General features: G+C 41.9%; 1 protein-coding gene across 6 annotated transcripts in view; it reads right to left on the bottom strand.

Annotated features, from left to right (window-relative positions):
* Mical (Molecule interacting with CasL) overlaps nucleotides 1-18,203 on the bottom strand; it is a 309,683-nt gene that overhangs the window by 109,901 nt on the left and 181,579 nt on the right. For all 6 annotated transcript variants that reach the window (XR_006772583.2, XR_006772585.2, XR_006772586.2 and 3 more), the window contains exons 11-15: nucleotides 16,425-16,601; nucleotides 10,059-10,156; nucleotides 9,465-9,602; nucleotides 7,515-7,637; nucleotides 5,979-6,139 (exon numbers count right to left, since the gene is read on the bottom strand). Coding sequence is in view for 3 of the 6 variants with exons in the window: in XM_045738829.2 (XP_045594785.1) it covers nucleotides 5,979-6,139; nucleotides 7,515-7,637; nucleotides 9,465-9,602; nucleotides 10,059-10,156; nucleotides 16,425-16,601 (697 nt within the window). In the remaining 3 variants the exon portion in view is untranslated. The remainder of the gene's footprint in view (nucleotides 1-5,978; nucleotides 6,140-7,514; nucleotides 7,638-9,464; nucleotides 9,603-10,058; nucleotides 10,157-16,424; nucleotides 16,602-18,203) is intronic.

Below are 18,203 nucleotides of genomic sequence, written 5' to 3'. Positions count from 1 at the left end.
AGGCGCATGAGCAGGCCGGAGGTGAAACAACGCCTGAGAAAGCTTGCGGAACGGGGCAGAAGTAACATAAACACCGAAAGCCAGCTGAAGCGGCTCTGCCAGCTCCGCACGATACGAGGTGACAGTATTGGGTATAAGATGATGGTTCCGAAACAACCAAGAGAGAAAGGACAGAACAACCCTAGCAGAGAGTGACGAACACCTACGCAGTGATGGGAAGAACCGGAAGGACCGCCAGAAAACTTCATACTGCCGTCGAGACCAACAACGACGCCACCTGCACACCATACAATTGATGATAAACCAGAGTCAAAAACTCCAGACTCAAGGAGAAGACCGAACCAGCTTCTTACCTGGCTGAACCGATCCGCTGAAAGAGGCAGAGCCACCTGAAGACCCTCAGGTTCGGGCACCGAGCAAGCAGCGCCTGAAACCAAGGCTGGGCTGGGCATCACAGAGCCAGAAGAACAACCCGACCCTGGTAAGTCTCCAACAGAGCCAGGACCTGGAGCAACAGCTGAACTGGGGGAAAGAGGTACAGGTAACCCCACCTTGCCCAGTCCTGCCTGAAGGCGTCTACCCCGACGACCTCCCAGTTGGGGAAGGGCACCACGTATACCGGGAGATGCCTCGACCACGCCGATGCAAAGAGATCCTTGTCCGGAATCCCGAACGTCTGGCACAGCCAACTGAAGGAGGCGGCGTCGACCATCCATTCCATGGAAAGGGAAATGAAACAAGACAGGCCATCCGCCAGGACGTTGGACACCCCCCGGACATGAACCGCCAGGAGAGCCAAACCCCAAGAACTCAGCAGACGTGTCACCCGAAGTGACCAGCCCCAAAGACCCTAGGACCGCATCGAACCCCCCTCGGTTCAGGCAATGAACCACCGGGGAGCAGACCGAATGCAGCCGGATCGTCGATCTGCGAGCGACTCGAACCCTCCGGAGTGACATCCACACTGCCACAAACTCCTGGACCATGCTGTGAGGCCGACGGGAGGACGGACCCCACCACCCCTGGCTGGCCTGGTGAGCGGTGGTCACAAAACCCCAGCCAAGAGACGACGTGTTTGTGTACACATCAAGCGAGGGTTCGGGTAGGCGCCAAGGCACTGAACCCAAAAAAATTCGAAGTGGAAGCCGGCGATGCAGCAACCAATGCAAAGCCCCTGGAGGTCGAACCCAACGATCACGAGAGAGGTGGAAGGGCTGTCCCCGAAGGAATCAGAACAGCCGACAAAGCCGCACCCGACCCAGCGGGTAGATCATCATAGTAAAGTTCAGGCTCCTGCACAAACTCTCAAACAACAGCCGCGTGACCTGGGAACCCCTCAGAAACAGGCGCAGGCAGGACCGCAGGCGAAGCAGAGCCACCGGAGGCAGAGACAAGGAAGCGGTGCGAGCGTCCCAAACCAGACCCAGCCAAGACCAAACCTGTGAGGGAACCAGATGGGACTTCCTCCAGTTCACCAAGAACCCAAACCCGGCGAGCTGGGAAACAACCAATTCCCTGGTGAGCAGACACACAGACTGGCTGGGAGCCCAAACCAGCCGGTCGTTGAGGTAGGCCAGAACACGAACACCTAACAGACGCAGGCGGGACACCACGACCCGAGTAAGGAGTGTGAAAACGGGAGGTGCCAGATTCAACCCAAAGGAAAGACAACGAAAGCAGTAACCCTGACGCCCCACAACAAAACCGAGCCAGTCCCTGAACCTTGGGAGAACAGGGACGTGCCAGTACACATCCTTGAGATCCAGGGACACCATCCAAGCGCCCGGCTCCAACAGAAGACGGACCTGGGAGAGAGTAGTCATCCTACTCTCAATAAATAGGCAATAAACCCACAGGTTCAGACGGGACAAGTCCAGAATGAACTGGAGGTCTGTGCAGTCCCGTTTGGGGACCCGAAACAGGCGGGAAACCCACCAGAGGGAAGCCATCATTTCGACCACACCCAAGTAAACTCACTCCGAGATGACCCGACAGCGCAGGAGAAGAGGCCTGCCCCGCCAGCCCCGAACCCCCCCAAGGGAGGAGGAGCCACCCAATGCCACCACAGGCCGCACAAAATGACCCAAAAAGCCCATGAATCGTGGGACCAGGCGCTAGCAAACAGGGCGAGCCCCCCGCCCCCCCCCCCATCACCCCGTTAATGGGACGAACCGCGAAAGAGCCGACACACCTTGCGAGAACCCAAACGGCGAAGAGGGCGATCTCTGCGCCGACCAGAAACAACCGGAACCATAGGCTGAGCCTGCCCCGAATCTGGCACCAGTGGCCTACCATGATAAAAAGATCCCCCGAGCCCTTCTTCCCTGGCATGACCCATCCGGGAAGCCCCCCCACGAGCCCCCCGGGGCAACAACAACTCAGACATAGGCCGACAACTAACCGATGCCACTTGTAGGTACTGCACCAAAGCAGACTCATCAAACAGCAAACGGACAAAAAGACGAAGACAACCGAATAGCCAGGGGCCCAAGCAGAATCTAAGGAAGAAACCAGCACCGCTTGCCGACACGCGAGGCGAGAAGCATAGAACCGCGAAACCGCATCATGCAGGAGTGGTGCGAAGAGCTTCAACAAAGCAGATGACGCCTGCACCGCAGAAGGCAGCGCACCGGACCCGGCAGTGGCCCAGAGCGCCCCCACATCCAACTCAAGCCAGTACAAGGAACGCTCAAGGAGGGAAAAGAAATGCAGGGCCGACGCAAGCAGGCCACGAGGACGCAAATCCTCCACAATCAAGGCAGCTGAAAGGATAGGAAAGGAACCTGCACATGAAGTTGCAAGACACAAACATTCCGTGGAAGCGCAGGGCGAACAAACAAGTATCGAGATGCTGACAGAACGTGTGCCAAACCTCCAATGAGAAAAGAGGACAGTCTGCCAACCAGGACGACTCCAGAACTTCATAACGAACCCAGTACGAACTAGAAGAGCCATACACGAAGGAACACGGATCTATCACGAAGGCATAATCCGGGTCGCGCAGGAGGTAAGCCACCAAGGCCTCCTGCACCTCAGAAGACGAGATGCGAGAAGCCGGAAACCTCCGGAAAGACAGAACTGAAGAACCCGCAGGATCACGGAACCGAACCCGAGGTGGGGTGGACACCAAATCCAACTCATACGCGGAGAGGGCAAAAGAGAACTCCTCTCCTTGTAAGACCAAGCCTCGCTCGGAGGGCAGAAAAACCCAGGTGGGGTCCAACGGGGCCCAAGGCCCCCAAGCCAACCCCTCCCCAACCTCGAGAACCTCACCCTGAGGACCCGGGGCCGAGCCGGCTTCCAAACCCCCCACCTCCAAAGAAAAGGCGGGAGGGAGCTGCTGAAAAAGCAGGAACGATGGGGGCTCACTGGCCAGACCCAGAAGCTCCAGCAGAAGGACCAGGCTCGAATGCCTCCACTGCAACCCCAGAAGGGGACACTCCAAGACCGCCCGAGTCTCAACACCAATTAGACCCTGCCCCGGAAACCCCTCAGACGCTTCAGAGGCGGAAGCAAGGGTGGGGGGGGGAGGGGAACCCGAAGGAACTACAGAAGGGAAAGGACAAGGAGGGGCGGAAGGAACCAGAGCCGAAGCTACTCCCACCCCCAAGTCCGGGTCCCTATAACCAAAACGAGGCCGTCTTGGGGCATCCGAGGCCGCAGCCAACCAAGCGTGTTGCAGCAACCTAAATCTAGCATGCAACGCCTTAGCTTCCTGCACCCGCATATCATTATCAGTGGCTTGGGTGAACTGGAGTACATACAGACAGCATACATTGCACGACTCCGGGTCAAAACGATCATTGACCCAACAGGCAGCATGACAGAGGCAAAACCGGTGAGTGTCACCCCTGAGACAAGGGAACAGAGCAACCTTCAAACTTGCAAGATGCGAGAGGGGACTCAGGGGTTACATATTGGACCACATAGCCCCCGTGGGGTTTCCCAGGACCCTTAGCTTTGGTAACACGCTGAGGGAAGCCCAGGCAGGGTACTGCGAAACGGCACCCAAGTCTACCAAACAAACTCCTAAAGCTGAACCCCCGGGACACATCCACTCACAGGGGGCCAAGCGAGGAGGACCACCCACACAATGGGAGAGATATATATACCCCAAGAATAGCGATGGGGGATGACAGCGGCAGACCCCGCTCACCAGGCAGAAAACAAAAACAAAAGAAAAACCCCGCAAGAGGACAGCGTACCCAGGCGGAACAGAGCCGGCCGGCCGCTGTTAATGGTGAAAACTAGCTGTGCAGAACCCTGCGCCCCGGCCAGTGACAAAAACTACCCCCTACCCAGAGACAAACAAGGGTAAGAAAAAACTCCAGCTGACCCCACGGGCGGCCAAATACCGAGCAGTAAATGGCACAGTGGAGGTAGATCCCAAGGTGACTTGTAGAAGGTGGCCCCAAGGGCAGTACTTACAGGGCACCTAGGGAAGGAGACCCTAGGCACATGCAGCTCGAGTACCGTGGAATATCACTCCCGGCTCACGCACCCCCTGAAGAGACAGCCCACACCACAGGGCACTGAACTGCAACGAAAAACTGGAGCCAGAGGTATGACCGCACCTCCCATCAGCCAAGAACTGTAGGTTGGGTTGCCGGCGGATGGGTCTAGGGCTTCCCCTTTCCCCTCCCGGGGAGGGGGGGTTGCGCAGACAGCGGCGCAGTGACATGATGACATCATGCTAGTTTGCCAATTTTTGTTTGGGGAGTTCTGTCCACCTGTTCGGCTTCCGGTTGCAATAATTTTACCAGAATAGGAGTTTGTTTTGGGGCGCCTACCTTTCTGGGTGCCTGTTTCGGTCGACGGCAGACATAGAATGCTCCCAACCATATGTCATAGATGAATGAATGTCATAGATTTAAACTAGCTAAACACAGATGCCAAAGAAATATAAGAAAATTCACTTTCGCAAACAGAGTGGTAGATGGTTGGAACAAGTTAGGTGAGAAGGTGGTGGAGGCCAAGACCGTCAGTAGTTTCAAAGTGTTATATGACAAAGAGTGCTGGGAAGACGGGACACCACGAGCGTAGCTCTCATCCTGTAACTACACTTAGGTAATTACCACAGGGGCGGGTCTCTGTAGGCCATTCCTCCTCGTGCCTTTCTAGAGGGGGCTAGGTTCTGGTTTGTGGTCCCCGGTAGGCAAGAACTCCATGCATTGACTGATACCAGACAGATATATATATATCTATCCAGCCTGAATAGCTCCGGAGAGCCCCCAGAAAAAAATAAAAAAGTATTCTAATTCTATAGTACGGATCGTTACCGACAAAAGTAAAGAGACTTCCCTCTTTCTGTATACACTGCATTTAATTTTTTTTTTTTTTGCCTACATTCATGATGTGGTCCCACTTTGGTCTCCTCCATTTTCTCTACCTTCAAACTTACATCTACTAAATAGTATTTTTGTATACTTAATAATTTCTCTCTCTTCCTTGTGCTTTCTTTCCTTCTAATTTCACACCTGTATGTGCTTACTGAGAACAATCTTCAGTTATTTCAGACCTGACAGTCTAAATAGCAAAGGCTTCTTTCATTATAGACAAATAATTATAATACTTTACAGTATATCAATTTGTTTAATACATTTCAGGTACTTCTGAAGAAGTCTTTGACACAATGTGCATGGCTGCCTCACATAAAGGAAGTTGCCAAATAGAACAAGACACAAGATCTGGACAAATAAATGGTATTTTATTACTTTCAATACTGGATTTCTGGGAGGACTTTCTCGGTGGTTTCCCGAGCTCCCCACCTGGTAAGTTGAGGGAGCCACCAGGTAAGCCCCTTATAGAAATTCAGCATTGAATGAAAATCCTCTTTCTTATGGGTTCCCCAGAGGCTCCCTGACTTACCCACCTGTTAGGCTCAGGAACCAACAGAGGGGGACCCTCCCAGGATATGCAGCCTTCCTGCTCAGTACTGTACCTGTATATATAGTCAAGACAAACATTCTTTAACTAACCTTTTCCTTGTTTCTCTTTCTAATGACATTCTTTTCTTGGAAGCTGGTGTACCCTGAGACGTGCTTGCCGTTTTGTTGGCGAGATTCTTGAGAATGTTGACATGTGGTGTGGAGCGTTGTGTGAGTGTGACCTGCTTCTCCACCTCCATTTCCCCATCATCCTAAGAATGATTTCACCATTAGTATTGCCTGGCATTTAAAGAGATAACACTATTATACACACAATGACCATTTTTAATAATTAGTATTATGATCTAAATACAACAAAACCCTCACTAGAAACACATGACATGAAAAGATACAATATTAATAAAACATTGATACTTTTAAGACAAGCCATCTATCTGATAGATGTATACTACCATATATATTATTCAAGCATTGTCGGCATGCCATTTTTACAACAAATTTCATAATTTTGTTCAAATAGGCTCTAAATTAGAGGAATTTGAAGGGTGATGAGGTGCAGGTTTATTTTCACTGGAAAATGCTCCTGCACATCGTGATGTAAACAGTTAATATCAAGCGATGATGAAACAGTGTTGCTCTTCCACCAGATACGACAACTGTGATCTATCTTATGAAGGCTAATTAGGATAAGGGTGCCCTTCTGTGATGGAAATAAACAATTTGTCCATTTTCCTTCGTGTTCCTCTTTTCTTCCTTCATTTTACTTTACAGTACTGCATACTTAACCCTTAGACAGCGGCTATGGAGAAATGGTCAAATCCACCTATGCACAAGATAATAATAATTCAGCAAATTATTTTTCATTAGAGAATTATTAATTTGTATGCAAAATGTAAGAAAAACGCAAAAATAAGTGGATATTTATTATTTCACTGGGTGGAGGCGCTGTGCATGGCGGCGTCTGACACTTGTCAATGCCTGCTGCTCGACTTTGCTGATGCTTCATGTTTTATCCTTCGATGTTTCACTGATAGTTTTATCATTTATTTTTCTATATTTACATCCACAGAGCTTTTATACCAATATGTGCATCATACATGTAAAACCCAGATAATAATTGTTTAAATCATCATATGATGATGACTGCATTCCCCAAGTAACATTCATGACGATATCCGCATTTATACCATGAAATGGTAGCTGGATTTTTTAATGGGTCAAGGTAAACTCCACTACATCCACATAGACTTATTACTATATATCCATATTTGCATCATACATGTAAAACCCAGACAATAATTTTAAAATTTTCATATGATGTTAACCGCATTACCGTGTGAATCAACAATTGATGATAACCGCTGTGTAAGGGTTAAAACTCACCGTTACATGAAATTCATTTTACATAATATTTCTTATTGTAAATATGTGCAGAACAGGTCCAGTCCCATACATTCTGATTTATATATATGGTTATAATGTAAAACTAAATACATTTTAAATTATTGTGGTTAAAGTTAATACAGTACACTGTACTAATCTTCTGTATTTTAATATTGTTGACAATAAGACCACACACCGTCAAAAACACAATTCGCAAAACAAACTGAAATAAATTTAGCTCACCATCTTTGGATATTTGAAGTGGGGAATTTCGCCCCGGAAGACATCATAGATCTGAGATAGATAGGATATCATGCTCAACTTGTCTGGCACGTCACATTCTGCCATCTCAGCACCCGTCATAACCTAGAAAAAATAATTCTTGACAAACAGAAGCCAGAAATCATACTAGGGAGTAAGAAACTCTACAAATGTGAACACAATGTATATCTGCCACCATACATTTATGTACAACTATAAGTATGAGAAAACACTGTAGCTAAATCAAGCTTGCATATCATAATTTCTCTGGCAAAAACACTCCCAACTGGACCAGTATATCAAGGATTTTCTTATACATATATCTTGTATGAAAAATATATATTATACTGCCTATGAATAAGAAATTTAGGGTCACAGAATTAGAACGCTCTTCAAGCATTTTTCCCTAGTAACACCACCTAGCAACGCTAGCCTGGACAGCTTCTTCTTGTGGTTGTTTTAGATTCAGGTACTCGGAACAAAAGTTCCAAGCAGCACAGGCTATGTTGAGCCCATAGTGGACTTGATCCTAGATAGCAGTGTCACTAATTATTATTCAATTTCTATGACTTTACTCCGCAGAGTATGAATTGTTTATATTACCTTATTTTAACATTTTAAGCAGTGCTTTAATTTAAAGTTAGTTTGCTAATCATATTATATAAACCTATTTACTAATAAATTGGTATTTAAAATTAAGTAACCAGCAACCCTGGTTATCACAAGTCGAGCTTGGCCTCAGGCCGGGCTCAGGGAGTAGAACACACAGAACGCTCTCCAGGAATGCTCCAGATAACCACCCCCTCCTGGGAAGGGGGGTTACCTGGAGCATCCTCCCCCCCCCCCCCCTCGCACGACACCCGGGAGGAGGGAAGGGCAACCAAGTTCCTTGCCTGGCACAATTAGAATTTACACTTCAACGCTCTGATCATTATTTTCACCTAGCTGGAGAGACCGTAACTGAGCCATTGGATGACATAAGAATCTCCAGAATGCTGTCAGATGCCAAGCTCTCATGGTTCATAAAATCAAAATATTTGCCCAGCTCCAGAGAAAGTTCAATGAGTCTAGCATTATTAGACTCTGAGCATCCATGTTCCTTTTCAGTTAACAGGGCACTTATGACTGTTTTAATTTATTGAGTGGTACCATATTAATAAATAAATCGTAAGTCATTAACCATTTCCACCCATCCAGTAAGTATGATTACATTACGGGGTTTAACCCCAAACACATGTACATAAATTTTCATATCTTGTAACTTGTGAATGGATATACAGTAATTTAATATAATTAAGAAATTATTAACTTTAGTTACTAGTTGTTTCCAGACAACTAGGCTGATTTATTTTGTCATTTTACAACTTTGGTCCAACAAAGCTTAATCATTGAATCAGTGTCCTGCTGTGCTGGATACAAATTTATAGCATTAATCACATTGTGGGTTCTCCTCAGGTATGGTGGAAGACTGCACTTGAAACTAAATACTACTTGCTTCTACAAAATTAGGATACAATAGAGGACGTTGTCAGAAATCAACTAAGCTACACATTATTGATTCTCTTGTTAAATTATTCATAACAAATTCATATTCGACTTAGCATTTACAAGCGAGTAATTGAATCATATTACAAGGTTTAGTTTGTCATACAATTCTTTAAGTTCTCTGCCCCATGCCTGTTTAATTAACTTGTCTGGTCGATAGTTTTTGACCTTTAGTGTGGTCAACTTTACGGATTTGGCAAGAGAGAACAGGTGTATTTAAATATCTTTATCCACAATTGTATTTTCTTACAAACTATACCGACTAACGGGGGGGGGGGCTATTGAGTCTAGGTAAAGAGTTGAAGAATTTAATAATATACAACATGTAATTGTGATTTCATTGTGCATATAAACATGTATATTTCAGTACACACATGAGATACTTACAGGAGGGATCCCGAAGTCACGCTCCAGGATATCATATGCCAGCTGGTTGTTTTGAGCAATATCTTCTGGCTGCAAGGCTTCAAAGTCAATCAAGTCCGGACGGTAGCGGTGAATAATAGCACACAGTGCCCGACCATCCTAGAAATTTTTTAATTCTTTATACACAGTACAATACAATCTAGTACCATTGAGGCCCAAATTCAAGCATCTGACAATCCAAGAGAATGAAATGTTATTCACACTATTATGGATTTCATCTTATAGTAATGTACTTTAAGTTATATATAAAAAAAAAAATATTACTCAAATTATGAGTATTTTCCTAAAATATATCTACCATAGGATATAATATATCCTGGAGTAGGTAATATATAATGCTAATATATCACAATATACAGTGACCAAGAGAGTGACAAGAAAAAATCCCTCACCTATTTCTTCCAGGCTGGGGACACCTCCCCATTCAATTTATATGGGAAATGAAATAGTTATAACTTAACACGAAATGTATTTATACTTTAAAATACAATTAGGCAAAAGAATTGTACTAAAGAAGAATTATACAAGGTTTAAACTTATTCATTAACCACATACCTTAAAGGAGGTGGTCATATTGTCTACGTGAACAGAGTCATAGAGGGCAACTTGCTTCTTGCACCACACCAGCAAAGTATCAGGATGTATAAAAGAATCTGCAAAGAGTAATTTTCAGCATAAATGAACTTGCTTTTTAGATTTCCATGATTTAATATAACATTTGTAGAATATATTATATTTATTAAAGGCGTGCTGTATCTTGGGTATGCACCCGACCTACGAAGAGCTGGACGAGGCCTTCGAACACTGATTGTTATATAAGTGTGTGTTCTCTGTAGGCTGTAGCAATGCAATAAAATTAAATAAAACAAAATTAATAAAAAATAAAAGGGGTGGTAGGAGAGGAAAAGATTAAAGTGTTCAGTGAGAATCCACAAGGTCTTCTCTGAACACTCTTTATTTTCTTCTTCGAGGCTGTGGGTCTCTTCAATTGCACCAGTGGTGGTACCCCTAAATATTTATTAATTTATTTAATATTTATTTAAATATTTATATATATATATATATTAAATTATATTATATATATATATATATATATATATATATATATATATATATATATATATATATATATATATATATATATATATATATATATATATATATATATATATGTATATATGTATATGTATATGTCGTACCTAGTAGCCAGAACTCACTTCTCAGCCTACTATGCAAGGCCCGATTTGCCTAATAAGCCAAGTTCTACTGAATTAATATATTTTCTCTAATTTTTTTCTTATGAAATGATAAAGCTACCCATTTCATTATGTATGAGGTCAAATTTTTTTTATTGGAGTTAAAGTTAACGTAGATATATGACCGAACCTAACCAACCCTACCTAACCTAACCTAACCTATCTTTATAGGTTAGGTTAGGTTAGGTGACCGAAAACGTTAGGTTAGGTTAGGTTAGGTAGGTTAGGTAGTCGAAAAAACATTAATTCATGAAAACTAGGCTTATTAGGCAAATCGGGCCTTGCATAGTAGGCTGAGAAGTGAGTTCTGGCTACTAGGTACGACATATATATGTATATATTTATATGTAAATATATATATGTATATATATATATATATATATATATATATATATATATATATATATATATATATATATATATATATATATATATATATATATATAATATATATATATATATATATACATACACATATACACACATATACATATGTATGTTTTAAAATGAGTTAGCAAATCCAAGTTGACTTTAAACAAATCAAAATGCAGTAAGTACTGTAAATACTAAAGTTTTAACAAGGAATAAGGATTCAAGGCTGAGAAGTATAATATCATAAATTAATTTGTGTTACACAGCACAGCAGTAGAAACACCCACACAGTAACACACATTCCTCAGTAAGGTGGGTTTTCACTCAAGTATTGAAAGCACTAGCAACTGTAAATTAGAATATGCAGCATTTCAAACAATTATTGTCCATGGCAACACTATCCACAATTACATTTCTCATAGACATATCCCTTTACTGTGATTTCCTTGTGTATTAAGGTCTAAAGTAATAAAATAGCAACAAAAACTTCCAGGATCATGCACACCAAGAAGGTTAGGATTAATAATATTAATTAGGTTCACTTTAAACCCTTAAACTGCTGAATTAAATTTTACTTTGCACTTATCAAATTCAATGGTAAGGTCTCTCTAAATGCACCTTCATTAGCAGACCTTAATTTGACTCGATGCTACTACTTCACAGTCTATAAGCATGGCTACAGAGGAAGGCAAATACAGTACCAAAAAATGCTCAAAAGCATAGTTATCAGCCCAATGAATACAAAAATAAAATTGGTTCTTTATTCACAAAACGTGCAAAACCAGCAACAAATTGCATATAAATATTACTGCCCAAGAGCTATGCAGGAAATTACTACTATATAAATTATGAAAGGGAAAAGAGCCACTTTATATATCTAACATCACTCTCACATGAATTACATTTACTTTCCATTATGCAGAAATAGTACAAGTACATAAATGGCACATCTTTCCCTTGCATAATATTTGTGATGCTAAATAAAGTAATGAAGCCCAATATATGTATATTCTAGGTTAAATTGATGAATTTATTTACCCTTTACTGAGGGGCACCAGGAAGAGAGAAAAACAAAACATTATTATTGAAACATACTACTGTATTCCTGAAGCTGAAACATTACCCCTGAGAAGCACACAATTGATCACTCTGGCCATCCATTTCTTAGCTCAGGACCAATGAGCTCAAGAGACTACACTCCCACACTAGCTCATTAAGTACAACCCTCAAGTAAATACTGTATAGCATTAGTATAAACATAACTTTACAATTCAAGAGTAATACTATTAAATTACAATACTGTACTTTACAAATTTAGATTATGCGATCCTTGAATTTATGAATACTCGTTTGGAACTTTGCCACAACTAACAACCCATTTTCTGTGTAAGTTTATGTACAAGATGTGAAAGAAAAAGTCATTGGAGACAAAAGCTAGAAATTTTTACAATTTCCTAGAGTTGGAGTTTTGCTCTTAAAATAGTGACTATCTTCATACACGTATTTAATATTTTATTAAATAATTAATTTATTTTATTATTTAAATATTTTATTTATTATTTAAAGATTTTATTTATTATTTAAATATTTTATTTAATTAAATTTAATATAACACTGAACAAACACTGAACAGACATTAATCCAGACTTAATTAAAAGGGTTCAATGTAGTGCACACAAGCAACAAAATAGGACAAAAAAGAAAGACATCGTTTCTACCTATTGGGGCAATAATAAATTCAGCTGGAAAAAAAAAATTATCATCAATAATTGGGGAGGACCTTTAACCCTTAACATGCTCGGGGTCTAATATCCTGCCATCCGCACAGGTGCATGTCATTTTGAAAAAAAAAAAAAATTTTTTTTTTTGCTAATCTGTTAAGTTCTGTTCACTGATCACGGGAAAAATAAAAAAAAAAATCTATTGTACTTACTTTTGTTGCAATAGAGCCGAGAAGCTCTGTGATGACGTCACAATCTGCATGTTCGCTCATGCAGTACACACCCGGGATGTGTTGCGCGCGGTCCTCAAACAGCCAGAATTGCCACAAATATATTTTCGCGCTATTTATTTACAATGTCTAAGCGCATTTTATCTAATTTTTTTTCACTAATTGTGTTTCAAATACTGTTTGAACATATTTTGTATCAATAATTGTTGCATATTTGAGTATACACAGGCGCACACAAATGTTTTCAATTACGGCAATATAATATGTCATTACAGTCTATTATATTGTATGTTCTGCTTATATTTGTATATATTTACACACACGCACACGCTATCTGCTTATATGTTTACATATTTACACACTCGCACACGCTATACACACTTTGAAGCACACTTAGAAGATTTCTAGACTGTGGTAGTCATTGAAGCAGTCGACAGCACATAATGGGATACCACACGTTTCACACCATGTTTGCACAAGCTTCCGTTTCTTGTCTCTACGTGTCGTTGTTTTACACACCAAGCAATCACGTTGGGCTATTGCACGCTTCACACCAGGTGGCAAATACTTAAGTTTGTGTGCTAGGAAGCCTTCAGTGTGAGCGAGGCGTGGAGTACCAGCATGCTGCAACAGTGGGTTTATGATGGGCCGCTGAATACCTGGGACATCTTTTGCAAACTTTCCTAATAACTGTATTGCAGCATCAAATACAAAGTCACGGAAAGTGGGCTTACGTCCAGTTCTCACAAGGTACATGTTGAAACAGTTCAGCATGCTCATGTCCACAAGATGGAAGAACACTTTTTTCGTCCACCTACATGTCTTCCGCACACACTCTGCAGTGCCAATCATCATGTCTGATTTATCAATCAACCGCATGTTGATATTATAGTCTAAAACACAGTCTGGCTTATATAGTGGTGCGTTTGTTTTATGGCTCACTTTCCCACTGTTCACCATTGTTCCATCATGAATTGTTGTCAACAAGTTCACCTCTCTTTTGTCTTTCCACCGAACTGACAGAATGTTATCACTTTTCCTTCTCTGACACTCACCAACTGCAACGTCGTTGTCAAACACAGGCATTTCCCTTCGTTGTGGCTTTACTGTACCAACCAATCCGGTTCTATTTTCTAGCAAGAACCGAGCTAGCAAGGGACTTGTACAGTAATTATCTGTGTATAAAATGTGTCCCTTGTTCATCCACGGAGCCATGATGGTCTTCACTACACTCCCCGAGAATCCATGTTCGTCGTTACCGGGAATGTCTACATCACTAGCCGAGTACAGAATCATGTGTAACACGTATCCTGTCTCACAATCACAAAGAACAAAAAATTTCAGGCCAAATCGGTTTCGTTTTGAGGGAATGTACTGTTTGAATGGAACACGTCCCTTGAAAAGTATGAGAGATTCATCAACCACCAGCTTCTGTGCTGGTACGTAAAAATCTCTGAATTTTCCAATAACATCGTTCATGTAGTGCCTCACTCGCCACAGTCTATCATCAGGTGTTCGGTCCTGAACACTTCCAAAATGTAGACACCTGAGGAGTATCTGAAACCTGTTTCGTGACATATATTTCCCGAATAAAGGTGTTGGTATTGTCTTGTCCTTGCTCCAATAGTCATTTATTGCATGTTTGTGACAGTGCTTCATCAACAAACAGAGTGCCAAAAACACATACATTTCCGCCACTGTGGTATTTTTCCAACGCTGCAGTCGTGAAAATTCTGTGATTTCCCTCTCAATCAGGTAAGCAGCATGCAGGTTCGTTTGGTGTACAATGTATTCCATGAGTGGTTCATCATAGAATGCTGTAAAATATTCCATCTCAGCCATGTCCTCACCTTGATTAGGGAAAAGGTTTGTAATCCCTACATCTTTATCGTCAAAGTGACGAATATTAGGAATAAAATCGTCACCATCACTCCACTCAAGTACACCAGGTGTCCTGCGAGATGCAGAGGAAAGACGGCGAGGAAGCGATGCATACCGGCGACCAGGAGCTGAATACCGTCTGCGAGAAGCACGGCGGCTACGTGCACGTGAGGTGGGTGCACGTGAGGTGGGTGCACGTGAACACGAGGGTCTTGGTCCCTCATGTGGTGCCATGCGGTGGCGCTTGGCCGGGCGAGATGCTGCTGACGCGACAATTTCTCGCCCAGTTACACCACTGGTACCAGCCACAGGCTCAATAAAACTTTGATCTGAGTCACCTCCCTCTGACTCGTCACCCTCAAACAGAAAATATCCACAGGAACTGTGAGGTCGTGGTAGAATTGGGGTAGAAAATGGGCGAGGAGGCATGGGAGAGCGTATAGGCCTCGCCATGGCATGGCGGTCATTCTCACTTTCACTGCTGCTGCTACTATCACCCGACAACTGTGTATAATCCTCATCGTTGTCTGAATCGTCAAACACACTTTCTTCACCTTCAGAGAATAATTCGTGGGCTATTTGCTCTGGGGTGAGGGACTGAGTGGTGCGTGCCCGTGAGGCGTTTGACCGTGCGCTCGCCATGGTGACTCTCGCTAAACTGAGGCCTCCCATGCCATCGGATCGTGAGCGGGATTTTTTTTCAAAATGGCCGCTGTTTACTAGAGCCCCTGGGCAGCGTATGGGACCCCCAGCTACACCGCGGGCCATTCAAATCGTGCGCGGTACCCATACACTTCATATGAAGTGAAGCGCAGTTGACTGGTAAAACGATTTACACTTCATATGAAGTGATGCGCACTTTAAGGGTTAACAAGCCACTAACTTCCTGTCCCCAATGAAACCAATAGAGATGGTGGTTCTCAAGTAAATTCAGATAAATAATGTTTGCTCCAAGAGTCTCCTCTGGAACCTTTACTGCCTCCAATTCCCCAGCAGACGTTTCCGACTTCCATGGAAATTTTTACATATTTCCAGTTTCCTTGGAAAGCTCCTGTGAAGGAGACTTCAACAACTCATCAACATCTTCATCCAGATCAAAACAAGTTTCTTAACTAGCTCCTCGATGTTCTGTCACTTTCATCTAATCCCCTAGCCCCTTAAAACTATTGATGAATGTATGGCAAATCTTTTTCCAACTTTATACAATGACTGCTTCACATTCTTCACACTCTTAAATGCTATAACTTCTCTGAAATATTTGGGAGGTAATTTTTCCATCTACTGATGGAAAAAATCAACTGCCTAGGAAAAAATACTGAATGATCCTATAACTTCCTCAGTCCATTAATTACAACAACAAGGTTGTATTTGAAGGCATAAATACAACCTTGATAAATATGGCAAATTTTTTAAAGAATAATTTAGTGAATAAAAATTAACATAATCCTCAATACAAATTACCTCTTCTTTTCCTCTTCTTTGGTAGTTCGTCAGAATTGACTAGGTGAGGATTGGTAACCTCCTCAAGGTGGGCAGCGTCATCAGTGTCAAAAAGGGAGCGTACTTGAAAGGGTAGCACTGCGCGTACATTAATTGTGGGATATCTTGTTGCTGGATCCAGTGTATATGAAGAGTGATCTGTACATTATGTTAGAAATCATTAGTTATAATACAAAACCAGTACAGAAGCATAAAGAAAAAACTTAACCTTTGTAATAAATTATTTAAATAGATGTGATATTCACCGCCTCTTTATTGATACAGTATCTTTAAAACCTTGTGTGATATTTCTAAACATCATTATGAATGATGTTTACTACTAAATATTGCATTACTAAATATTATGTTCTAGTTTGAAAGCATCATTATAGCCTATTATTTACTTCCAGCACCTATTGCACCAAATGTGCTCAATCTGTTGTCTAATTGAGTAGTATGCTGGCATCTAGCAGCAACTAGATGCTGTTTATCTTGCTTAGTCTGTTTTCACATAAGCATGATTTCATCATTACGATAATAGAAATTCCTTCTATGAATTGATACATTTCTTTTGTAATATTTCAAATTAGTATAATTAATCAAAATTTTATATAGCATTCAAGTATCTTTTCATCCCAATCACTACACCATGTTTCCCACATGAGAAATGGCCATATGAAGAAACAATCTTAAATATTCACAATATTTTTTTCCATGTTATAAAATACATGAAACATTCATCAAAACACTCCTAACACTTGTTTGTCATTCGTACAAATGAAGCACGTTGCCTCTTGCATGTTTCCAGAATATAAAATGTCTTAAAATATGATTGCCACAGCAGTCTTACACAGCTGATATGAGTATAAACTATGAAAAAGGCACAAAATAAAACTAAATCAATAAATACGCAGTGCAGAAATGAGGTAAAGGAGCAGACCTCTAAGTGGCGAGGCAAGCTAAGTGAAGCCAGAGAAGAGTGCTTAATGAGGAGGGAACACTTATTATACTTCCTTAAGAAAGCTCTTTCTTCAGAAATTATGTCAACCATTTTACTGTAACCATCCAACAGATAATAAAAGCCTTCACCAAATTGATTTCTAAATGTATTTTAATACTGTACATATATTTGTATGGATGAAAAGCCACTTTTCACCTGCAAGCATATATTCTCTGTCATTGGTAGACATTGATCCAGTACAAGCCTCTTATACAGCTGTTCAAGATGCTCTAACTTAACATTATAAGAGGTTTCTGCAGAGCAATAGACGTTTCTGACACAGGTGCCAGGAACAGTAAAGGGGTCTGCATTCACCATCTACGATATTCATTAATGTTACAATCTAGGAGCTGCTAGCATAAAAAGTTCATTGTTAAATTATTTAACAAAAAAAAAATAAAAGCAATTCTTGATATTAAAGTTTTCAAAAATCAATTGGAGGAAATCTGGAGGAATTTGAAGGATTTCAAAGAGGTGGATCTAGATATGCAGTACTCTCACTTAGCTCCCCCGTTCCATTTATAGCTACGACAAAATTATTTTCAAAAACATTAGGATCCCCTGAGGCTTGAGTCACTTTAGGGGTACTGATAAGCTGCCAGACTCTTAACAAATACAGTGAGTAAAGCTCGGGAAACTACAGAGGCAACCTTGCTCAGAAAATAATAATAAATCAGAACTCTTCTTTTGTCAATGTCTGTCTCACTGCTCTAATGGTAAACTACACATTGTTTTCCAATATGAATATATCAATATATATA

Source organism: Procambarus clarkii, chromosome 43 (assembly GCF_040958095.1).
Source record: "Procambarus clarkii isolate CNS0578487 chromosome 43, FALCON_Pclarkii_2.0, whole genome shotgun sequence".
Taxonomy (NCBI): domain Eukaryota; kingdom Metazoa; phylum Arthropoda; class Malacostraca; order Decapoda; family Cambaridae; genus Procambarus; species Procambarus clarkii.
Note: the sequence above shows the minus strand (reverse complement) of the source record. Positions and strands in the feature narration are given on the sequence as shown.